This window comes from Medicago truncatula, chromosome 8 (assembly GCF_003473485.1).
Source record: "Medicago truncatula cultivar Jemalong A17 chromosome 8, MtrunA17r5.0-ANR, whole genome shotgun sequence".
Lineage (NCBI taxonomy): Eukaryota > Viridiplantae > Streptophyta > Magnoliopsida > Fabales > Fabaceae > Medicago > Medicago truncatula.
This window is the reverse complement of record NC_053049.1, coordinates 33158900-33185622: the sequence shown is the minus strand read 5'-3', so window position 1 is coordinate 33185622 and position 26723 is coordinate 33158900. Positions and strand designations below refer to the sequence as shown.

Here is a 26723-nt window from a genome sequence, read left to right as displayed (position 1 = left end):
ATTTAGAGAAGAAATGCATGACTCAAAAGCAATTTTACTTCAACAATATTGGCACCATAAATCATGGGCGGATTCACCACCCAGCTAGCCTGGGCACGCGTCCGGGCTCAACCCATACTCAGGGCGGATCTCTTTGGGGATCTATGGAAGCCATACCATCCTCCAAGGTTGCTATATATATCACATTGGGCATATATAGTCAATAAATGTTTCTTAGTTGCAGTGGTAAGGCGAGAATACTTTTAGAATGAAGTCTCTGGTTTGAGTCATATCACCTTTGCTTTTTAGTATTTCTCCTGTATTTTTAATATTAATAGTTTATTCAAAAAAGCATCTCCGTAGGGAGTTGAACCGGCTCCCCCACACTAAAATCAATATAAACAAACCATTTTATCTACTTACCACTTCTTATTACATATTGAAACGGTTCTATATATATTACATACAATTTTGGCACCCCCAACAGATTTAATCAAGATCCGCCACTGCCCATACTTTCTTTGTTCGCTACAAGAAATTTACAACAAATTTGAATTTTTGTGACGGCCAAAATCCGTCAATATAGGAAAAATTTATGTAGCTAAATTCGTCTGTCATTGCCAAATGGCTATCACGATATGTTTTCCACCTTTACCTACGGTTTTTTCGATATGTAAAACTTATCATTATTTTATTTTGTCCAGGCTCTATAAATTTCTTGGCTCCGCCACTGCCATAAATTGACACCCACATAATGAATTTCCTGCTAATGAAAGAAAAAAACACAATTACAAAAGACGGAAGGAACAAATATTGATGAATTTTAATGGGTTAGAGTTTAAAGACTTCTACTGGTTTCAAAATATTTATTGTTTGTTTGGACCAATTATGTGATTGGGTTTTTAGAGGAGCTATTTTTTTTCCTGGGTTTCTTTAAAGGTTTATGAATATGATATTAATATGAAGAAGAAGAAGAAGAATAAGAAGAAGAAGAAGAAGAAGCAGCAGCAGCAGGAGGAGGAGGAGGAGGAGGAGGGAAGAACAAAAAGAAAAGTAGAAAAACAAATTATGTATTGCTGTGTGAGGAAGAAAGGGATTTCCAGAATTAAGAGAGGAAGAGTACGGGAGATTGCCTTACTTGATCTGATGGTGAAAAAGTTATTGTCTATCATTGACCATTTGTTGCACTCTTCCATATTAGAATTTGCCTAAAAAATAATACTTACGGTTGAAAAGGGTGGAAACAAGTTGCAGGTCTCTCATCCTAACCACACAATAATTTATTAATATATCTAATGGCGAAAAATCAATTTGCACCGTGAAAGACATGTTTTGGCCTCTCATCGTAGCCTCCGCCAAGACTTTCACAATAACTTATAAACCCCCACTATCATTATTGTTGAAAACTTTAGGCAATATTATAAATCTCCTCTTCACCTTTGTTTGTTGAAGTAGACTCTCAAACCACGATGAAATTATATATTCATAGTTGTTTCTCATCTACATATGATCTCTAACCCACTCTCTTTTATCGATTTCTCCATCACCTTTGATACATTGATTAGCGTTTGAAATTGTCACGTCTATTATATGAGTCAAATAGTTATGTTGTTTCATAATCAACTTAACACACCTATGTAGTTTCACTTTGACTATCGTTGATCCCCATTCCCTCGTTAGTCTTAAGATTCATTTTGATTTGATGAGGTATAATAATACTTCTCACTTTAATCCTTAGTTCCTGAGAAACATTTTCAAGTGAAAGCATAAAAATGATTTATATTTAGATGTCCCCTCATCCAAACATGTTTTTAATATCAACGACAGAGAAGTATACTCACGAATAAATATATTTTACCTTATTTTAAAATTTATCTTTTATTAGAAAGAACGAACGCAACATTAATACGACATCCATAGAATATCACATATACAGTTAACGCAACACCTCATATACCTTGTATCGACAAAATTTAATATTAAATTTTAATGATTATTCTTCAATTTGAGAGATGCTTTTGTTATCTCGCAAATTTTAGAAACAAAAATGATCAACCATTATAATTCCAAGAACAAAATTCATAATTTACTCTATTGTCAAACTTAAAAGTCATTCGATGATTCAACTAATAACTCTCATGTATGATTCATTTTTTTCTTCAAACGATTACGCTAAGAAAGAAACTATATCCATCGATTTGTAAAGCATAAATATAAAAATAAATTGAGAGAAAAATTATCAATTTGATTGATTGTGTATGTGTAAAGTGATGTTTACAATGGATACTTAAAGCTTGTATTCTACTGGCCAAACATCGTGACAAAATCTTGCCATGAATGTCGTTTTAAGCTATTCTTACAGATGGTATGTGTGTCGGTGTCTGTTGATGGATGTACGTGACGCCACACATTTAATTTGGCTTTCTCATGTGTTGGGCATTCAACTTTCATGATCCATACACTCTTTTAGTCTCTAATCATGCTAAAAAAAAATCATTCTTCATAAGTTCAGCTAAACGATGGACTTTATAGCTAAATTATCAATCCCACGTGTATTTTTGACTGATTCTAACACTCCCACAATCTTCGCGATACTTAATGGACACGAGAAAGATATCTTACACTCATATCTGATTGTTCTTAGTTGACTAATCTTTCGTTAACATATTTTTTAATCAGATAAATCTGATTCGGCTACTCGACTAACAACTTTAATTTAGTGTTCACAATCCTTCAATATATCAATTGGCTTGCACATTGCAATCTCTCTATGTGAATAAGTGTATAATATTTTTTTTTTTTTCCAAACTTTAGATGAAGATAAATTTCAATGATTTCAATATTAAGAACCGTTATGAAACTACTATATGATTACATAAATATACAAGGTATGTTGTAGTTTGAGTAGTAACTTTTGTATTGTGACAAAAGATAGCAATGCAAGTATGTGTAGTGGCACACCAACTAGAGCAACAAACTCCTTTATATTATATTGGAAGTGAAAATAGTGCAGTTTTTTTGGTAACACCCATCTTTGCCCTACAACTTGTATATTGATTTTAAATTTCAATGGTGAAGATAACACGAGAAGCAGGGCCAAAACTGAATTTTTCATGTTGTTGTTTTGTTGGTCAGCATAAAAGTAGATGAATGATATACATATGGAAGACAACAATCATAAATATGTTCCCTCAGAAAAACAATCATATATATGTCCCACGGTAAATTCACCAAAATATGTCCCACAATAACCTTCCTTAATGAAATATGATAAGATAAGATAAGATATGAGTAAATAGTCAATTTCCCCCCATGAAATTGTAGGTTTTGTCAATTATCCCTCTGAAATTAACAAAACTTCAATTACTCCCCTGAAATTGCATAACGTTAATCAATTTACCCCCTCCGTCAAATTTTTCTGTTAACTGTTTACGGTTATGATCAAATACCCCCATGAAATTTTGCACTTATGTGCAAAATGCCCACTAAACTTGAAAATTTATATTTTTTTTATCCTAGATTCAAAAGATATTAAAGGCAAACAATTAACAATTATTGATCATATAAATCTTTATGGAATGTATGTTTATGTAGCTATTGGTCATATAAATCTTTATGGAAGGTATGTTACTCTCATGTGTTTGAAATATATACATATATAGAAGACTTTTTCTTACGCAAGTTGGTAATTATGTTAGAGAATGCAGTCATAAAGTACACAAGTCTTTGAAAATTGTGTGTCCATAAAGAAAATTCATAGGTTAATATCTGCAGAAGGAAGAAGAAACAAGGCTTAGGTTTGTGAATTTGCAACTTAATTAAAGATATAATTTTTATAATGCAAGAAATGTCGTATCTATTAGCTGCAGCATGTTAAATAGATTGTGTCATAGACCTTCTGCATGAAGCCGGTAGATCACATTGTACTACAAAGTTATGTGATAGATATCAATTTTCTGCTGCTATGGCATTATTGTCTTGGTTTATTTCATCAACTTGATATCTTTTTAATATTTGGTTTTTAGTTTTACTTTCTTTGTAAAAAATTATCTTGCTCCTTGTTGATAAATATGAAATATGAATGAAAAGGCTGCACATGACAAAACCATGATTTCTTTGGCATATATTCATCCATTTTATTGTGAATAGAATTTTTATGACAATAGGTACAATATACTACTTGAAGAACTAAATGTATGATTTTTGGTAAGAAAAAAAATCTAAATTTTTAAGTTTAAGGGGCATTTTGCACATAAGTGTAAAATTTCAGGGGGGATATCTGATCATAACCGTAAACTGTTAACAGAAAAATTTGACAGAGGGGTAAATTGATTAACGTTATGCAATTTCAGGGGGGGGGGGGGGTAATTGAAGTTTTGTTAATTTCAGGGAAATAATTGACGAAACTTACAATTTCAGGGAGGAAATTGACTAATTACTCGATAAGATATTGTTGTATTAAGTGTCCTGATTCAACCCCTCAAAAAAATGTATATTGATTCATAATTCATGAATCTGTAATTGATTCTTGATATGAAAAAACTCTTTTTTTTTTTTTTTTTTTTAAGAAGCTAGATTCAAAATAAAAATTGTAAAAAAAGTATATGGCCATTTTCAATGAGAGTGTCTTAAACTTTTAAGACTTGGTATTTATTAGGTAATTCTATTGGGGAGAAAAGTTGTTCAGGTCTTATAAGACCCGAGGTCTCACTTAAGTGGGACCTACACTTTTTTAATATTAAAAAATTAAAATGTTGTTATAAATATTAATAGTGGATGTCCAAATAGCAAATGTGTTAGTGGGCCATACTACTAGGTTATTGGGCTTAATTCATAAGCTACTATATTTTCCTAAAAATAGAGCTCATTTGTAACATTGATATACACATCAGTGAATAAGAATACTGCTCCTATTCTCTCTTCTTCTCATTCTCTCTATTATTACCATCTCTATTTACTTGTATTCATAACACGTTATCAGCACGCTCTAATCACTGAAAAGGTATTCATATAATATATTCACTAATTCATAGTTTTTCGCTTGCATATAATTTACTTGTGTATATACGTGATTGCATACAAATATGATCATTAGAAATTGGTTTTTGGTTTTCTTTTGGTAATCGACCATGATAGTTATGAAATCTATGTGCCTGTTTAATTGTTGTTATAAATTCATATAACATCATGACTCTTGGTGATATTCGTTTGTGTTTTTGAATCGGTTGCTTTAATTTGTTAAGAACGTACATGATTTTTTTTGTATTCTATCATCAAATAATTGTAATTTTGTCTCGATGATTTTCAGTCACTATTACAATTCCATCAATTGGAATCAGGACTTAATAGATACACATCATTGTTATTTTGCAAATTATATAATGTTTGTTTATTTTTATTCAACATGCATGCATCCTTGAAGGACCGCTTAAAAGTAAATAAATAAAGACTAATGAATTCTTGAAGAATTCAATACTAATGCATCCCGGAAGGATTGCACAAATAAAATTTTCTTAATGAATTCCTGAAGAATTCAACGGTAGTACTAATGCAAAATTTTCTTCATGAATTCCTGAAGAATTCAACACTATACTAATGCATCCTTGAAGAATTGCACATACAAATTAATTTTTTAATGAATTCATGAAGAATTCAATACTAGTGCATCCCCGAATGATCGCTTAAAAATCAATTTTTATTAATGTATTCTTGATGAATTCAATCGTGATGCATCCTTGAAGGATTGAATAAATGATTTATCAAACTTAGTACATAGTTCTTGTAGAACTCAAATATTTAATGAATATACGTCCCTGAAGGATCGCAAAAGTACTACAATTTTTATTATTATTATTATCGTACGTTTGTGCATTTATCGTGAAATTTGAATAGCTACCATTTTAAAAGTTATGGTTGCATGAGTAATTGAATCCTCATCGTATGGAGGTACTAAAATCCTCATCGTATAATATTAATATAAGTAATAGACTTGTTTTTTTTTATCCGATAAATATGGAACTATAACCTTAACGTGTAGCATTTTTCTCAACTAATTATGAGAAGTATACTTCTATTTTTTTTAAATTGAAGAACATGTAGTCATTAGTCATCATGTGTTACACTTATCACCTAAGAAATAGCATCACTTATTTTGTAGTAATTATCTTATAATTAATTATACTCTTTATTTTTTAAATTAAAAGGACATGACATCATACATGTGTTTCTTCTTGCATTTAAATAGCATAAATAGCACCATTTGCTTTTCTATTAACAAACTAATAATGATGCAATCAAGTTCTTATAACAAAATAAGCGACTTTGATGGAACCAGTTCAGTTACGATTTATGATTCATTATTGCCTTCAATTACCAAGAGTTTAATTTGATTAAATGACATGATTGGCCGAAGATAAATACAAAAGGAAATACATTTTGCTAAGGAAAATCTGTTATTTTAGAATAACTATGATTACAAGTAATGCTATATTTTGATTGTATCTTAAGTCTTTTTAATGTGTTAAAAGAATTTTGAAAGGATTTGTTAGAGAATTTTGTTTTATTTTGAAAACTTAAGTTATTTTTCGCTAAAATTATGGATTCAGTTTGGCACGTCAGTGCATATCTAAAAAGTGGTTGTTTTCTTAATCTTGGTAGCTAATTCTTTTGCATAACAAATCTGATATTTTTATATTGATGTATAAATTTGATTGTAAGTTTCTGAAGAACTACACATATACATCTATGAATATATGAGTTCTCGAAGAACTATACATTTAGATCATGATAAAGTTTAAAAGATCTATTTGATCTTCGCATTGATGCGGAAAAAAAAAAAAAAAAGGAAAAGAGAGAGAAAAAAAAAAGACAATATGTTAATTTATACACCACTCAAATATGCTCCTGAAGTAGCACAATTAAGAAAACATCTTCAAAAAATATTTTTGAAATATTAGTTAAATTTATAAGTGGTTATTGATTAAAATAGTGAAATGTCACATCATACATTGAACGTCATTTCCAGAAGTGAATGATTCATGCTATTTGTTTTATATATCCAACACTGTGGTTATTGAAGTTCATTTAGTACATATTACTATTGATATGATACATGTCAAAGTCATAAAATTCCACTAGTATGAACTTAGATGAGTTGAAAATTAGTATCAAAGAATTTTTGTTTGAGGTAGTATTTTAAACTTCTATGCTTTGTTTTCTTTCATAAACTTGCAAGATTGTTATCTTATTCTATGAACAAATATATTTGATTAAGATTTTCTTCTTCCTTATTCCACAAGATTTTTATCTTGTAAATATTACATGAGAGATATCCATATTCTCTTATGTCAAACTTTGAAAATATATCTTATTGACAGTTTGTGTTGCTTTATTACTCACCTGAGAAATGGGTATGATTTATAAAGTCTTGTTTATTGGAGAAATTTTGCGTTTATCTATATTTCTATCTATGGTAATGCAAAAGATAAATTTAGAATATTTATTATATTGTTTCACTCGGATATATTTTTTTTGTTTATTATTGTTTCAAATAGATAAGAACAAATGAAACACGTAATATTGTAAACCAGAAGTTTACAAATCATGTTTAGAATGCTCATTTTGAGTGTATTAAACAATCCCTGAAGGATTGCTCAAATAATGATTTATCTTGTAGTTCCTCAAGAACTACATGATTAATGAAGGCTTCTGAAGAGCATGATTTTTTTTCTTTTGTTATTCGGTGAAATATACTCTGAAGAAAATAAGTGTTGTGGAAAAGTTATTTTCCTCTGATCTGTACTACACTTATATTAGTGCAACGGAAGCACATATTATTGTAAACCAGAAGTTTACAAATTATATTAAGTTTGTAGTTGGCAATACCGGTTGGGTTACCCGGATTCGTTATGATGCGAAAAATAAATAAATTTTAATGAATTTGTATTGAAGAGCCAGAAGATTTTTCAATAAAATACTTTTTGTGTCTTAACTATTTTTTCAAAGTAGAAAATTTGAGAATTTTGGTCTCTCAATATATGTAAATGCGTATAAGTTGATATTTGTGAATCAATACATCGAAAGTGTAGATGAACTAAATGACATGTATGGTTATTATTAACCCACAAACCAGAAGTTTGTGTGATTATCTTGTCAACAAATTTGACAAAGAGTTTATTTTCTGAACTTTTTAAAAAAACATTTGATGAGTATTATCAATTGAAATTGATATTAAACAACTTGTAGCATATGCTCATAAAATGGACTTGAAGATCCATTCTTTAGACGTCTAAAGTTAATTGTATGATTTATACTTATGAGACCATACCTTCAAAACTCTACTTTGGGAATAACCAATATGTTGAAATATTGATTCGCATCAAGCCAACAAGTTACCATTGTTAAGTCCTCACCTTATTTTATAATTTATATTTTGGTTAAGAACTTAATATTTCTCATCTAAGTAAATTTTTGGATGTGTTGTGTCTATCACAATTGCTCCAATATAATGCACTTAGATTGAATATGATAGAATATTGGAAAAATCTATTTGATATGAATCTTCATCTATTATAAATTGTATTGAGCCAACTTGTTTACAGCCTAGTAGGCTGATTAGTTTTCCCAATATTAGGGGAAAATATTATTGTCTCATCTTGATCCTCAAAATATAACTCGTTTGCAAAGTTAAACAAATAAAATAAGCAGCTGCTAATGCTCCAAACGAAATAGATGTCCGTGTCGATTATTGCAAATGAGTCTCAACTGCGCATGAAGCGTGGTAGACCAATCAGTTCCACATACAAAGTCCTCAAACAATAAAAGGAGCTAAAAATAAAGATAACCCAAATAAGGATGTGTAAACTCTAAAAGAGTCATCTGACATATTTGATTTTAAGTTCCAGAAGAACCGACCAGGTACCTGAGATGTATGAAAAATAAAGAGATCTCGATAAATTGTGTCATGAATGGAATGAGGTGGAACAAAATTAAAAGTCAACGTTGACGATCTTTTTGCTTATAACATAGCGCTATATGTAATGAGTGTTAATGAGGATCATGAATTAAAAAATGAAATCAAACTCACTTTGTAAAGTCGAACTTTTTGGACTTGTAGTCCGCATACTTGAAGATGTGAAGTTAATTAGATATATAAGATTTTTCGCGCGAAAGAGAATTATATTGATAAAATACATATGTAAAGAGTTTGATATGTTCACCGGAAGTGAGCTGATATATGTCTAACGTTTATGTTTAAGAGACATATTCACCTGAAGTGATTTCAAGAACTTTTTCTTGCTTGATTAAGTTTAGTATTACATGAAAGGCTCAATTTATATGAAAGATGTGTTGCAATATAGTTGTATGACTCACGTGATAGTGACGAGTATATGAAACTCTCCGATAGAGTTAATTTTCGTGAGATATTGAATAAATGACATCATATGTCCATTCTAAATATTTGAAAATGAATTTGTTATAATCATCTTAATGATGATGGTATAAATATTATTGAACTCCTGAAGAGATTCTAACATCTATTAATTATAGAAATATTTGAAATTAAATATGCTGCATGCACGTAGTTTGTTTGGATTTGCTGATTTATCATTTAAATGAGATTTTGTGGATCAAGAAACTTATATAACAAATGTATTTGATATGAACACATCTAGTTTATTGTGTACTAGAATGATTGTGATGTCACTTGATGTTAGTATAGAAAATGTCCTCAAGAAAACGATAAACAACTTGAATTGGTCTCAAAGTATCATATCTTAGTTCAAACGAGAACATTAATGTATTTTGTTAATTATATGTATTGTGGTATTTTGTTTTTGTCAATATTAGTAAATACAGGTATCAGAACAAAGTCAAGCATATGTTTTGTATCTTAAAGAAACAACATAATCAAGAAAGTGGAGAATGCTCTTTTATTAAGGATAATGATTTTACAAATACAAGAAAATTGTGGATTTATTAAAGGGGTTCTTGCAACAACTCAATATGAAGAAACTTCTCAAGCACTACTAATTTGAAGAAGACTATGAAGATAAACCCGATATTTCAACAAAGTCGCTGCAAGTAAACTTTTGAGTAACTAGAACAAATATTATTTGACTTTCTTCGTCTCATATATGATTGTCTTTATGAGGGGGAGACATAAATGTGTTATGCACTCTTTTTCCCTTAACCATGGTTTTGTCCCATTGGGTTTTTCTGGTAAGGTTTTTAACGAGGCAGATTATCATACACAAAAGGGATATTGTACTCTTTTTCCTTCACTAGAATTTTTCTCCTATTAGGTTTTCTCTATAGTAAGGTTTTAATGAGGCATATCCTCAATGGACATCCAAGGGGGAGTGTTATAAATATTAATAGTGGATGTCCAAATAGCAATTGTGTTAGTGGGCCATACTACTAGGTTATTGGGCTTAATTCATAAGCTACTCTATTTCCCTATAAATAGAGCTCATTTGTAACATTGATATACACATCAGTGAATAAGAATACTGCTCCTATTCTCTCTTCTTCTCATTCTCTCTATTATTACCATCTCTATTTACTTGTATTCATAACAAATGTAATGATATAAAGTTATTGATAGTTGATTAGTGAGTCCCATTTACAAAATTTGTGTGAGATGTTGGATTGGAAATATTAAGTGCTTATTATGTACTACTATTAAAATATTATAAATAAGTATGAAACTCATTTAAATACTCAAAAAGGAATGTCTCCATTGTGGATGCTCTAATATTCCCAGAGGAAAACTATCTTCACCTTTAAGATATATATCACGAACATCACATTCATTTGACCATTTACTATTTTACTGTTGCAAAATTTAATCTAGTTATCGTTATTGCTGAAAACTTTGGGGATTATTATTTACCTCAACTTTGTTGGGGAGTTTGTGATCTTTGTTTGTTTGTTGAAGTAGACTCTCAAAACACGATGAAATTATATGTTCATAGTTGTTTCTCGTTTGCATATGCTCTCTAGTCCACTATCTTTTATCGATTTCTCCACCACCTTTGATACATTGATTAGTGTTTGAAATTGTCATGTCTATTATATGAGTTGAATAGTTCTGTTGTTTCATAATCAACTTAAGACACCTATGTAGTTTCACTTTGACTACCGTTGATTCCCAATCTCTCGTTTAGTCTTAAGATTCATTTTGATTTGATGAGATATAATACTTCTCACTTTAATCCTTAGTTCTTGAGAAATATTTTCAAGTGAAGGCATAAAAATGATTAATGTTTAGATGTTCTCTCATTGAAACATGTTTTGAACATCAACGGCAGAGAAGTACACTCATGCATAAATATATTTTACCTTATTTTAAAATTGATCTTTTATTAGAAAGAAAGAATGCGGCATTAATATGACATCCATAGAGTATCACATTACAGTTAACGCATCACCTCATATACTTTGTATTGACAAAATTTAATATTGAATTTTAATGAACATTCTTCAATTTGAGAGATGCTTTTGTTATCTCGCAAATTTCAGAAACAAAAATGATCAACGATTATAATTTCAAGAACAAAATTAATAATTTACTCTATTATCAAACTTAAAAGTTAGTCGATGATTCAACTAATAACTCTCATCTATGATTCATTTTTCTTCAAACAATAACGCTAAGGAAGAAACTATATCTATCGATTTGTAAAGCATAAAGAAAAAAATAAATTGAGAGAAAAATTATTGATTTGATTGTGTATGTGAAAAATGATGTTTACAATGAATATTTATAGGCAGAGCTTGTATTCTACTAGCCAAACATCGTTGCCTACGAAATCTTGCGATGAATATCGTTTTAAGCTATTCTTGTGGATGGTATGTGTGTCGGTGTGTGTTGATGGGTGTATATTGCGCCCCACATTTGATTTGGCTTTTCCCTATTTCGGGCATTCCACTTTCATGATCGATACATTTTTTCAATCTTTGATCATATTCGGAAAAAATAATCATTATCCATTAGTTCAATTAAATAAAACACGAGACTTTGTAGCTAAATTATCAATTACAAATGTATCTATGACGGATTCTAACACTCCTACGATCTTCGTGAGACTTAATAGACACGAGAAAGATATGCTGCACTCGTATCCAATAGTTTTTAGTTGGCTACTGCAAGAACTCGACTAACAACTTAAAAAAAAAAAAAAAAAAAAGATTAGGCGTAAACACACTTCATTGTCATCCCTAATTAATCATATTTCATCAAACGTCTAAAATAGACAGCCTGAGTTATATTTAATGATTTTTGTTTGGTACATATTATTTAATGATTTTTCTAGCAGCTGCATGGAATACGAGTTCGTAACAATAATAATTTTCAAATAACGTACTGTGCATGAATTATTAGTATCATCATGAATCACCATGCAAAATGAATCACGTGGAAAGTGCGAACACGTAAGCAAAGAATACACCGTTGAACTTGAACATGATTATTGCACGTGGAGAGTGAGTTCAATCTCAACATGTACCTTCAAAATGAAACTCAGAACCAGTTCATTAGTTCAGCCGGTACACACTTACCACAAGTTGAAAATGGATATATTAATTTAATAGCTTAAATATGTATTTGATCCTTGCGATTAGGGGCCGTTTAAAAATTGGTCCTGTATTTGCTAATCCTTGCAAACTAGCCTTGCAATCATTAATCATTTAAAATTTCGTCCCTGAACCCAGTTAATTACTGCCACATCACTGATTAGCTGACGTGGCAGTCTGACTCAACATATTTTGGCTTGAACAGACGAAAATACCCCTGAGGCCTTAGCCAAACGCAAAATGACACCTTTACCCTTACATCTTCATCTCTACCACAATCCAACAATTCATCTATGGTTAATTTTCCATCTGTCAAAGGCTTTGCTTACATCCCAACACAGCTAAAGATCATTTTTGATCAATTATAACAACAATACAAACAGCTAAACATCTAATTGTTTCCCTTTCCCTTTTCATAATTTTCCACTTTCTTATTTATCAATTTTTATTTTAATTTAATAATTGATAATTGATGTAGTTACTGAAGAAAGGAAGAAGGAACAATCAGAACAAAACATAACGCAACTCAGTTTCCGCATTTTCGTTTCCATGCTTCATCTTCATTCATCGTTTTTCCCCAAATTCAATTTCTAGGGTTTCTTCAATTCCAATAAATTCCTCAAAAATGTTGTTAAACACGCATCACGTAGCTCCACCTTCAATTCGGAGCCACAAAACCTACCACCTACCACGGCGGCGCCGGCGAATCAAATCGTTATCGTCAATACCCAGTTGGAAAGGTGGCATATTCTATCTCCGAATGCAAAATCAAAGGGTTTTTCTGGGAAATGGTTGGATGAAGTTCGCCGCTTCGTAGAGGATCACAGAGGTGCGACTAAGTTGGCACTATACCACATAATTCATAATCTGGGAAATGGTTTAAGGCTATGTATGAATTGGTTTGTTTATGAATGCAGGAACAAAAATCATACTTTCCATTCTCTCTAAAATCATCAAAATGAACAAAAGTCATACTTTCCATATCTGCAATAGTTTTCATGGAGCCGAATGTTGGATGAGAAGAATAAAGCTTCGAAGGAGGAAGGTTGGAGGAGGAGGAAGATGGATGATTGAAAGGGCAATTTCGTAATTTCCTGTTTGTTTGATAGTCTCAGGGGTATTTTTGTCCTTTCAAGTCATATTTTGTGCCACGTCAACTAATCAGTGACGTGACAGTAATTAACTGGGCTCAGGGACGAAATTTTAAATGATTAATGATTGCAAGGTTAGTTTGCAAAAATTAGCGAATACATGAACCAATTTTAAACAACCTCTAATTGCAAAGATCAAATACATATTTAAACCTAATTTAACTAAAGATGTATATTATCTTTAACATAGACAGCATAAATCATTTAATTAATTAATTTTTGTTTATAATAATGATCGATCCGTTCTAAAAAAAAATAGTGATCCATCCGTAGATGCATTTGATTCAACCGTTAGTCTGCTACCTTACTCACCCACTCTGCTACTCTCATAAACTTCCAATTCTCAAGCATAGACAAAAAATTCAAAGAATAAAAAAAAGGAAATAAGCGCGAGAAACGAGGTGACACACGCTTTACGCGTGGGCAAAGAAAGAACGCGCCAACAACTTTTTAATTCAATCTTTTTTATTATTCTCTTTCCATTATAAGCAAGTTACACTTTTAATTTTCTCTCATTCTTTCGTTCATTCTCCATCTTTTCCTCCCTCCCTCTCATTTTCCAACCAATCAAACAAAAACTTTCAAAACCCTTTCCCTCGTTTTTCGCTTCTGGGTTTTCTTTCCATTTTTCTCCTTCGTTTTTTGTTTCTGCATTTTCGTAGATTCAAAACTCGTCGGAAAAAATATGGACGCTCGCCGGAGACTTAAATCTCTTCCTCCACGTTCTCCCGCCGGCGGCGAAAACCTCAAAACCCAGAAGCTTAAATCTCTTCCTACCACCACCACCGGAGAAAACCTCAATTCACAGACTGTTTTTCTCTGTGTCACTAACGCTGTTTTCTTCGGTGTTTTCTTCTCCGTCGCGTATTTCCTCCTCCACCGTTGGCGTGAGAAGATCCGTACGGAAACTCCTCTTCATGTCGTCACAGTCTCAGAAACCGCCGCCATCGTTTCTCTCATAGCCTCCGCCGTTTACCTTCTAGGTTTCTTCGGTATCGGATCACGTACTTCCTTCCCGGACGATCTCTCCGATGAAGAGATTCTCGCTAAAGAAGACTCACGAAAACCAGGACCGTGTCCAGCAGCACTTGTCGACACCGACGTAAAACCACCACCAGCAACATTAACTCCAATTGTAGCTCCAGTGAAGATCTATGAAGTTGTTGCACCCGTGAATCTCACACCGGAAGACGAAGAAATTGCAAAATCAGTTGTCACCGGTTCAATTCCGTCGTATTCCTTAGAATCCAGACTAGCAGACTGTCGTAAAGCGGCGGCGATACGTCGTTCAGCGGTGCAAACGATAACTGGAAAATCTCTAGAAGGTTTACCGTTGGAAGGTTTTGATTACGATTCGATATTGGGACAGTGTTGTGAGATGCCGATAGGGTTTGTTCAAATTCCGGTTGGTGTTGCGGGTCCACTGTTGTTAGATGGAGTTGAGTACACTGTGCCCATGGCTACCACTGAAGGGTGTCTTGTTGCAAGTACTAATAGAGGGTGTAAAGCTATTCATGTTTCTGGTGGAGCTTCTTCTGTTTTGCTTAGAGATGGAATGACCAGAGCACCTGTTGTTAGGTTTTCGTCGGCCAAAAGAGCTGCTGAGTTGAAGTTTTTCTTGGAAGATCCGCTTAATTTTGATACACTTGCTGTCACTTTCAACAAGTATGGATTTTTTTCTTTTTTTTTGTTCATTTTACTTTGTTTTTAGTAGTATTTTCTTTGGGTTATGAGTTGTTATTTGGTGAAAAATGAATGTTAATTTTGATGCAATTGATATGCAGTGATTTAGGGACTTTTGGATTTTAGGTTGAGGGATTTGTTGATTGATTGGATCCCTTGCAAGGGTTGCAGGGCCGTTGGTTCAAATTTTAAAATTTATGTCTTTGATCCAACGTCCAGTAATGTTGCAAGGGATCATAGCATGTGAAGAAAAGAGAAAATATGTTTGGATTGATCGTGAGTTTGGCTAAGTCACGAAGACTCCATGATTTTGTGAAGCTCCAAAGTCTAACTTTTGTTAAAATCATGACGACTCAGCGTGATATTGTTAGTCTTACTGCCAGTCCAAACTTAGAGAGGGGATAACAAGGGCCAATGTGGAGAGGATCTATAATTAGTTGTTAATCCTCTTCGACAAACAGTTGTTTTGTCACGTAAAATCTTAGTTCTTAGATTAACCTAAAGGTTTACAGAATGGTTTTAGCCGTTGGAGTTGTTGCGGATGGAGAGGTCAATAGGATCCAATTTATGGAGGGATGAGGTCATATAGAATTCAATTTCTTGAACTATGATCACTTTCTGTTTTTAAGAATTACTGGGGTTGTTCAATTAAAATGGGTATGTGTTATTGTTGATTCATTCATTAACAATTTAATGGGTTTGTGCAGATCAAGCAGATTTGCTAGATTGCAGAGCCTTCAGCCGACAATTGCTGGCAAGAATTTGTACATTCGTTTCCGTTGTAGTACTGGTGATGCCATGGGGATGAACATGGTGTCAAAAGGTGTTCAAAATGTCCTTGATTTTCTTCAGAGTGACTTTCCTGACATGGATGTCATTGGAATCTCAGGTAAATCATGAGCTTGTTTGTATAATTTTTTCTTCATACCATTAATCCTAAAACTGTTCCTTGTTATGGTTGAATTGAAAATAGTTGCTAATGTTTTCATGCACACTGTTGGTTTGGTTATGGCAGGAAATTTCTGTTCCGACAAGAAAGCGGCGGCTGTAAACTGGATTGAAGGGCGTGGTAAGTCTGTGGTGTGTGAGGCTGTTATTAAGGAAGAGGTTGTGAAGAAAGTGTTGAAGACTAGTGTGGAGGCACTGGTTGAGCTTAACATGCTTAAGAACCTAACTGGATCAGCCCTTGCTGGTGCTCTTGGTGGGTTCAATGCTCATGCTAGCAACATTGTCTCTGCTGTCTACATAGCCACTGGTCAAGATCCTGCTCAGAATGTGGAGAGTTCTCATTGTATTACCATGATGGAAGCTGTGAATGATGGCAAGGACCTTCACATTTCTGTCACCATGCCTTCCATTGAGGTACATAAATTAGTGGTCCCTTTGGAATTAAATAAACATAATCTGAAATTTACACTTTGGTGCAAATGTTAAACTTTTTCCATTTTTAGCCAAACATACATGTAGTAGGAAACTTGATTTTTAGTTTACTACTACAACCAACCACCGAGCATGATTTTCTTTTTAAAAAAAATTGTTAATGCGTATTTATAAGGGTCTTTTATTTTTAAATTCTCTTCCATTTTATTATATCCTTAGCTAGATTTTGTTTAATAATTTAGGTTGGTACTGTGGGAGGGGGAACACAACTTGCATCTCAGTCAGCTTGTCTTAATTTACTTGGTGTTAAGGGCGCCAACACAGAATCTCCAGGTGCAAATGCTAGGCTATTGGCCACCATCGTAGCTGGTTCGGTACTTGCCGGCGAGCTATCACTCATGTCTGCAATTGCAGCTGGACAACTAGTTAAGAGTCACATGAAATATAACAGATCTAGCAGGGATATGTCCAAAATCGTCTCGTGAGCTGGCCTCACACAACACAACAATAAACTTGTAGAAGGGACCAATGCCTCTCATAAGGACAAAAAAACGACCAAAAAGATCGTATAGTTGGTTTTCAAAAGGACTGTTGGTGGTGGCCATGGGGTGAATAAAAAAATGATGATCAGCATCTTTTTGAGCTCAACAAGAGCATGTGGTAAGAACAAAAAAATAGAAAAGGTTGCATCTAGTGGTATTCAACACCTTAGTCCATGTGGGAGGCATTGTCTTTTATGAGATTGTACAGAAGTGTTGAATCAGAAGATGGAGAAAACAAGTGGCTAAACCTTTGGCATTAGTTTGATTCTTTTTATTTTATTTTGTTTTAATTTATTCTGTATTGTGTCATTTCTCTTGTCGAAAGTTATTGCCTCAAAAATTTGTTATTTTAGTGTGTCTGTGTGTGGAGTATTTTGATGTAGAGTTGTTAATAATAGTCTCTGGTTGGCCATCACTATACACTACTTTTTTCTATCTCTTCAATTCTTGTCTTTTGGTGGTTGGCACTTTGTCCAAATACTTTGGATGTCGGTATTTCCAAAATAATTTTCATAGAGATTCTTAGACAAGAGAGTTTTAAGGGATATTCCTATGCCGGTTTTACTTATCTATCTTAATCTTGATCATTTTGTGTGCCAAAATAGTGTGATGCATTGATAAATATTAAAATATGTTGAAAAATACTTTGATTTACCAAAATTACTTGATCCTTCTGTCAAATAATCTCATACTTGATCCTACATGCTTTATGAGCAATCCAAAGAAAATAGATCATGTTATGTGCTGTAAGTGATGTTTTACAATTATAAACTAGAGGTAAGTTGCTCTTAGTAAATAATGTCTCAGTCACATAATAAGCGATACTTCCTTATCATATGTTGAATTTCTAAAATACAGATTGGTTTGAAATAAGAATAAAATGAAAAATTATCAAAGATTATTAAAGCTATTCAGAGCTTTGCTAAGTTCTTCTGCTCTAAAAACAATGTTGATAAACAACCATGGAGGTTGTTCAAGCAATGAATCCAACCAGGGTCATCCTTAGAGGCGAACTAATATAAGTTTGCTCCCGTTAAAGACACAGAAGACAAAGATGTACATCTGACACATTGTTCAGTTGATTGATTTTGTAAAATTGATTCTAACTGAAAATGAATTGAATATAAATTTTTTATGTTTTGATTTGATATATTTAGATAAAAGTGAGTTAACAAGAAATTTAAGATTAAAATCAATTGCAGTAGAAGCTAAAAGCTAGAAATTCTAGCTTTCTACTAGTAAAATCAATTCTACTTCTCATAAATTAATTTTAACACTTTGAAAATTGAAACCAAACATACACTTAATGAACTTTGAACCTCCAAATCTATGGCTAAGATTTGCAGTGTCATTTAACCAAGTAACACCTTCTCTTGATGGAAACATATATGTGGTCCTGGTTGCACGGTCATCCCATTTATGGAAGCACTAAACATTGACACACTATAAACATATGCTAATAACGTCTCATTCACATTCCCTTAAAAAAAAGTAATGTCTCATTCATATTACCTGTACGTACATTTCTAATAGAGCCGCCTCTAGTTTTTTTAATGAAAGAAACTTTATATTTTTTTCTAATTTCTTTTTCTTTGAGGGTGGTTTTGGATATTTTTTTTATTCGGAATCACTCATTTACATCACTTTTTTCCTTTTATCTTGTGGTTTCGTCGTTTAAGTTCGGTATTGTTGTTTTGTATCTCTTCTTGTCATGTTTGTTCGTTCATATCGAGAGATCAACTACGACTAATTTTAGATTTAACTAATGATGACTTCACCATCAACAACCGGAGGCATGAGTACTCGTGTGATTTTCATGACATTACATTTTTGTTGTTTTTTATGTAATATATTAACTTGCATGAAATATGAATATCTAATTTGTAGAAAAAAGTCTCACTCGCCTACTCCACCTGCTCCAATGCTTGGTAAATTTAAAAGTCGTTTAATTAATGTATATTTGTATCAAAATATATTTAGTTTTATCATTAATTATTTTATAAATTCTTTATTTCCAATGCAAAGAGTACAAATCGTCTTAGTTTTATCTAAAGCATAACGTTAGAAAAGAAAGGTTAATTATATCAACTACTAGAAGAAAAAAAAAATGAAATAGTGATAAAATTTTAGCCACAAAAGAGGGAAATCCATCTATAATTATGTCGATAATTACTTACTGTTAGATCAATAATATTTAGCAAGTATTGTTAAAAAAAAATAAAAAATTTAGCAAGTGTACTAGACTTTCATCGAGCAATAATATTTATAAGTTCGTCTCTACAATGATTGTGAAATTTCCACTTAACAACTACAATTATAATTAGGATGTGTAAATTGGAGGATTTCACTTGGCAATATTTGGTTTAGAAGTAACGAGGTGACAATGATAAAAGAGTGATTAGGTCATGTTTGATTCTCTTCTCTTTTGTTATTTGGTAACCGTGTTCATAGCCTCTAGTCTCATGAGACACTTTTTCCATGGACAAATTGATATGCCGCTTAATGTGGAGTGTGCTCATGATGATGCATCATAGAGGGACTCGAGGTGTGACGATGACTGGTTGGAGTTGCATGTTTTCCAGTCAAGCCAATCTTTGATTTTGATCCTCGAGCATCTGTGATTGTTGTCAAATTAGCTTGTATAGGTCTTCCAAATGGTCGTTGTCATGAACTCATACAAAGCCCTTAACATCTTCATTTGGAACGATCGTTAAATGTATATGAGGAGGCATGCACTCTTTCACAAGTTTGGAAGGTGTTGGAGCCCTCACGATGACGATCATCGGTGGAGTGGAAATAATTGTGGGCGACATGTTGCACAGTGGAGGAGATTCTCGTACCGCAATGTTGGTTAGGGTTTGTGAACGAGTGGTTGCTTTATTCTTGGTGTCGATTCCTCCCCATTGTTGTAGTAGTCAAAAGGTAAAGAGGTTTCGGGGAACGAGGTTCTTAGAAATTCCTCCCCACAGACATAGCCACTGTTCTTATCAAGGAATAGAAGAGTTGGCTGGTGCCCGGTGGTGGTGCGAATCAACTGCCGCGGTGGTTCACAATGGTTGAAGTAAATCCTTCCCTAATGCAGAAGGTGTATCAATAAAAGACACTTCAACGCTCAAGTCAGCGAGGTTTCAATGAGATTTTACGATATTTCTTAGAATGCGTACCTTGCTTTTCGGTGACGCATACCCTATTTATAGACCCTTATGCGTGGATATGATAGTTTTGCCCTTGCAGCGCTTCGCTCGGGCTACCGTTGTATCAAGTGGATATTTCATAGGTGCTCTGAGTGTAGCATTTGGTGCGATGCAGCTCTTCACCGGTGCAAGTATTCTTCAACTATAAGTGGACGTCTTATTGGGCCTTAGCTGAATAGTGGACTTTAGGTCCAAAAGATTTGGGCCTTGACCCGGTTTGGAACACTTTTAATTTCATTTTCTGTTTTATTTTTTAAAGTGTTAATTAATAAATAAAGTCATGTGGAATAAAAATAATTTAAAAAAGTCAACGCAATGTGTCAAAGTGTCAAATCACCAAATAATTACAAGGTTGAAATCTTAAATAAATAACCAATGGAAAAAATCACAATTCGCTGATGTGGTAGGCGAAAAATATAGAAGTACAATGATCATCATAAATAACAAGTCTTATTATAAAATATACTTTAGAAGTAAGCATATTTGAAGCTAAATATATTTTCGTGTGATCCCTTAAAAAAAAAACTGTGTCATTGTGCATAAAATTTATTTACCAATCTTAATAATGGGATTATTAGATATAAGAAGAATTTTTCTTAAATACAAAATAATTGGTGTAAAAATAAAAGAAGTGAAGCCGAGTTTTAGGGCTTCATTTCCCTTAATGGAGGATCACAACATGGGCATCTAACACAGGGAGGTGGGTCACAAAATTCTCCTCTTTCGCAACAAGATGTGTTACCTTGTACATTACCATCTAGAGCACCTACAATAAGAGTAAGAAACACCACAAACTTCAAGAATATCTTGAGTATAGTATCCAAAAAATAACCAAGCTTGGTATGAAATGAAAAGTAAGTAGATATCTTAGAGCAGCGTGTTCTACTAATTTATAGGCAAAGTGACAATCTCTTAGCCTGCATTTTCAATATGTGTTTTCGACCTGAAAACTGTTTGGCCGAAGTTAAATTTTCGCTCTTGGTGTTAATCCAAAAATAAATTACTTCGATAGGTTGTGATAGTCTTGGCATATTCAAAATCATTCAGCTTCGACAGAATAAATTCAAATTGTCTGTAAAGAGACAAGGTCAAAGGTTGAAGGCACGTGGAAGCATGTTGGATTTGTGGAAGACTTATAGTTTTAGAACCGTTAGTTTCAGTTATTTCTTATTGTGTATATATAGAAGTTTTTCATAGGGAACAAGGGTCAAAAATCAAATACAAAATTCTTTATGCTCGAAATATCCAAGTTAAGGTGAGAAAAGATTAACAAAACAATGTATGTGTGATTTGTTGAACTAACTTTCATATATGCAATGCAAATTCTTTTCTTTCAATTTGTTTATTTTCATTTTTTGAAGTTTCATTCCCGCTGATTCTAAGAAACCTTAGCTATTGCTCATTAAACCACCCGTGGATGTGGTTCCATGGAGTCGATATGTCACCTACTAATCCGATGTGACATATTTGGCAGTGTTTGGAACAAGATTTATAGGTGGCTAGCTATTTATTTCATCTCTCCAGACTCTGTCAGTGATCATCTTCGGCAGTTTAGTTATATGGCGGGGTTACCGCGATTTACTCATACTTTTTTTTTAAGGTGATGCACGCTTGTGTTTGGATCGTTTGGAAAGAAAGAAACAACAGATCTTCAGAGACAAAGCACAAGACTTGGAATAAATTTTTGACAATGTAAAGTTTGTGTCTTTTTCTTGATTAAAGGCTAATAGGCTAACTTCCGCTTTCAGTTATAATGACTGGTGGCGGCACCCTTTAATTTGTATGGGTGTTATGGAGTAATGTTTTCTTTTCCTTCTTTTTTTGTGTTTGTTGTTAGGCAACAAATACCTGAACCTTGTATTCTTTTGAGGAGCGTTTATCTTTGCACGCCTTGTGCGAGATGAACTGTTCTTGGTGATTATATTATTTCATTTTGCCTTATTAAAAAAAAAATCATTTTGGGTGAGGTATGATGTTCCCGTTAAAGACATAAAATAATTTTGGTTATACAGTGGGGATGATTGATTTTGTGAAATTGATACCGATTAAAAGGGAACTGAATATCATAAGTTTATTTTTTAAGTATGGATATATATAGGTAAAAGTGAGTTAATAATAAAATTCAAAGTTAAAATCAATTACAGTAAAATTCAAAAACTACAAATTCTAGCTTCTACAACCAAAATCAATTCTACTTTAAAACATCTGAACATGTTAAAATTTATTTTATTCCTCTGTAATCATTTGACACTTTCAAAATTAAAACCAAACATATACTTAAACCTCCAAATCTTTCAAAATTAAAACCAAATATATGGCAAGATTTGCAGTGTCATTTAACCAAATTAATAACACTTTCTCTTGCGGTCCTGGCTAAGTAGTTGGTTGCATGGTCCCATTTATGGAAGCACTTAACATTCACACACGCTATAAACATTTGCTGATAAGTAATGACGTCTCCTTCACATCCCCTTGAAGAAAATGTCTCACTCATATTACGTATTACATGTACATACATTTCTAATAGATCCTTAAAAAAAACATTTTTAATAGTGTGGGCTTTAGTTTTTAAGGATGGCAAAAAATGTCAACCGATTCCGTCAATAACCCGTTTAAAAAGAGATGAAGTAGGATGAACCAATTAAGGTTGAAAATCTCACCCGCCTCATTTTATGGCAGATCGACAGGTTGGCACATCATTATTTTAAAAAAAAAATTATTTATTAAAAACTTCACATAAACAATGTAAAAATATATAAATTTAAAGCTAATTTAAGAAAATCTAAATTTATCACAAATGACTCCACTAAAGTTATGAGAATAATCTTTCAAACACAAAAATGACATCATCTAAAAATCTATAATGAATCGATAAGACATTCAAAATAAAAACTACATGAGCTTTTTTTTTTAAAGGAAAAAACTACATGAGTTATCAACCGACTAAGAGTTAAAAATATGAGGCGCAAATCATGAAACAAAAGTGATAAAATAGATTGAATTTTTTTCCCTACTACATGGAGGAAAAAAATGAAAAATTAAATTGACTGTGACTTTTAAGTAAAAAGAAATGAAAAAAGAGTTTCTTTTTAATATATCAACCCAACGTGTCAACCTGCCCCGCATCCATCACTACCTCGTTTTTTAGTGGGTTAGACAAAGCGGACACTAATTTTATTCACTGCCTCGCTTTCCCTTCAAAATCATTTTTAGTGGAACACTTTTAGTTTCATTTCTCTAGTTTTTTTTTAGAAAGTGTTAATTAATTAATAAAGTCATATCGAATAAAAATAATTAAGAAAAGTCAACACAGTGTGCCAAATCACCTTAGTCATATGCCACAAGTAGTTAAAATAGAATAATCTTATTATTACATAATTCTTTTTGGTCGGATAGTCAAGTGAATATAATTTACATTTTTAAAGTGAATAAGTAAGGTGTCCGAGGTTCAATAAAAAAAGAATTCAATAATTAAATCATTACATAATTGAAAAAAAATTATAAAACTGATGGATCTAAGATAACACATTTAATGTGATACGAAAATAAAATTATTTTCAAAATACTAAATTTTATTTACATAAATTGTAATTTTCTTACATTTTTTATTCAATTTTATATTTGCACTATAAAATTAGAGATTCTACTTCCGTTTGAGAAGTAGTTAAACTTTGATCAATATATTTATTAGAGATCGAACTCGGCCAATATAATAAGATAGATAACATGAATTGTTAGGTAGAACAAACAAAAGTAGGAAGAAAAATGACATTGAAATATTTTTTTTACATTTTTTTGTTCTTGAATTTTAATAAACCAACTTCAATTAAAATTCAATTTTTTTTTGAGGTAAATTAAAATTCATTTCTAAAATTTTAAAATATATTGATTGAATATAAATCCAACATTACATTTTCATTTCAATTTTAAATTAAAATTTTTATATTGAATTAAAGTGCCTAATTATTTTTTTAACTTGAGATAGAATGAGTTAATAAAATAGATTACACTTAATGTAAGATATACTATGATTTACTTTTGACTGGTGCTAGTCACACCCAAAAAAAAATAAGTTACACTCAAATTTATTTAAAATTTTACAATAATATCAAAATTGCCCTCTTTGTGTAAATTTTTAAAAATTCATCTTTTATGATCATTCTGAACCCTTACCCCCTTTCATCCACAAATCACCATAGATGTGCAACCAATATCTGAATCAACATTTTTTTGTTATTAATTTGTACTATATTCATAAAGGTTAATGAATTTCATAAATTTCATTTTCGATGAGTTTCTATTTGTTTATTGTTTGTATTGGTATGAGATATGCCTGTCAATTTGATTTTAAGTGAGAGGTTAGTGTAAATTAAGTTTACGTGTATGTGTATAAAAGGGGTTAGTGTAGTTTACGTATGTAGGTTAATGTAAATTCAAGTTTACGTATGTTCAATTTAGGTTAGTGTAAATTCAGTTTACTTACATTCAATCTAGGTTAATGTAAATTAAGTTTACTTATGTTCAATTTAGGTTAATGTAAATTTAGTTTACGTATGTATATAAGAGGTTAGTGTAAATTCAGTTTACTTACGTTCAATCTAGATTAATGTAAATTAAGTTTACTTACGTTCAATCTAGGTTAATGTAAATTAAGTTTACTTATGTTCAAATGTAAATTCAGTTTACTTACGTTCAATCTAGGTTAATGTAAATTAAGTTTGTAAATTCAGTTTACTTACGTTCAATCTAGGTTAATGTAAATTAAGTTTACTTATGTTCAATTTACGTTAATGTAAATTTAGTTGATTTGAAATTTTTATTTTAGTTAAAGGGTATATTAGTCATTCTGAGGTGTAACTTGTTTTTTTTGGGGTGTGACTAGCACCGGTCTTTACTTTTTTACAAACTGTAAGATGATATGATACACACAAAGATATATATATATATATATATATATATATATATATATATATATATATATCATTTTCATTTTCATTTTCTAAATTTCATTTTTCATTTATAAAATGAAATTTGAATTTTCTTGCTGAGATATGTCCAATTGCAGCTACATTTGGCTTTTTGTCCATGTGTTAAAACAAATTGGTGAAGTCAAGCTGATTTTTTTCTATAGATTTTCTCTACCGAACGTAATTCAATTTGACATTGTCGGATATTAAATAAATATGAACGCATAATCAATCATGATTTTAACTCCTTCAATTAGACCTAATCCTGATAGGGGAGCTAGGCTATTTTTAATTTTGTCAAAATGTTTCAATTATTAAAAAAAGTTGAGTCGTATTCTTTATGGTAGTTTCAAGTTAAGAAAATCCGTTTTTGTTTTTGGGATTCAAAAGTGATGGTCGAGCTCGCTGGTTTGTTTGAGAATCGACTAATTTATATCTATATTCAGGTGCTGACTTGATATATTCTTTGTGATCTCTCTAGTACACCTTATGCTGAAGAGATTTATATCATTTTTGCTTGTTCAAATTTTCTTTTTTCTTTCAAAACATGGCAATGCGTGATTGCATAACTAATTTGGGGTCGGTAATAACAAAACGCAAGAACCAGTGTATTAACGCATGAAATGGAATGAAAGTGATATATGTAAGCTTATAATAAGTTATTGCAAAGAATAATCCTTGGATCTTACTAATAAAATTCTTTATTTTGCAGCTTTATGAACAAGATAATTTAGAGTTAACAACGGAAGAATACGTGAGTTCAGTAGATGAAGATCTTAAATCTCGCTTATACTATTATAACAGATCAGATTTTAAATACAGGATCGATCTAAGGGGAGAACATGATTTCTTATTATCAAAATATTTGAGTTTTTATTTTCACTATAATGGAAGATAAAATATTTCTCTTTTTTAAAAGGTAATAAAAAAAAATGTGAAGGGTACTTTAAAAGATAAAATATTTCACTATAATGGGTTTTTATTTTGCACCAAAAATTAAATAAATAAAAAAGGTGAATTCATAGGTACTTTAGAGTTTAGTATAGGTACTTTAGAGTTTAGTTAGGTACCGGTACTTTGTAGCAAATTTTTATTTTTAACATTTAAATTTATTTTAAAATAAATTAAAATTAAAATATGACATGACAATGATCTATTAGATAAGAAATACTATGTTCTCGTGAGCTTAACTCAGTCGGTAATAACAAATAACAATACATAATATATGTAAGGTCCGGAGCAAATCCCGGG

General features: G+C 31.8%; 1 protein-coding gene across 1 annotated transcript; it reads left to right on the top strand.

Moving 5' to 3' along the window:
• The first annotated feature begins 14205 nt into the window (after positions 1–14205).
• On the top strand, positions 14206–17856 carry LOC11441531 (3-hydroxy-3-methylglutaryl-coenzyme A reductase 1). Its single transcript, XM_003629008.4, has 4 exons — positions 14206–15371; positions 16097–16278; positions 16405–16751; positions 17012–17856. Exons 1-4 carry the CDS (start codon positions 14392–14394, stop codon positions 17252–17254), a joined length of 1752 nt encoding a protein of 583 aa, XP_003629056.1. The 5' UTR covers positions 14206–14391; the 3' UTR covers positions 17255–17856.
• The last annotated feature ends 8867 nt before the right edge of the window (positions 17857–26723 follow it).

Bases quoted from the DNA above. Each gene is read 5' to 3' on its own strand.
- LOC11441531 (XM_003629008.4), top strand. From the start codon at position 14,392: ATGGACGCTCGCCGGAGACTTAAATCTCTTCCTCCACGTTCTCCCGCC. The intron at 15,372-16,096 runs GTATGGATTTTT...GGGTTTGTGCAG, and splicing joins CTTGCTGTCACTTTCAACAA to ATCAAGCAGATTTGCTAGAT. The intron at 16,279-16,404 runs GTAAATCATGAG...TGGTTATGGCAG, and splicing joins GGATGTCATTGGAATCTCAG to GAAATTTCTGTTCCGACAAG.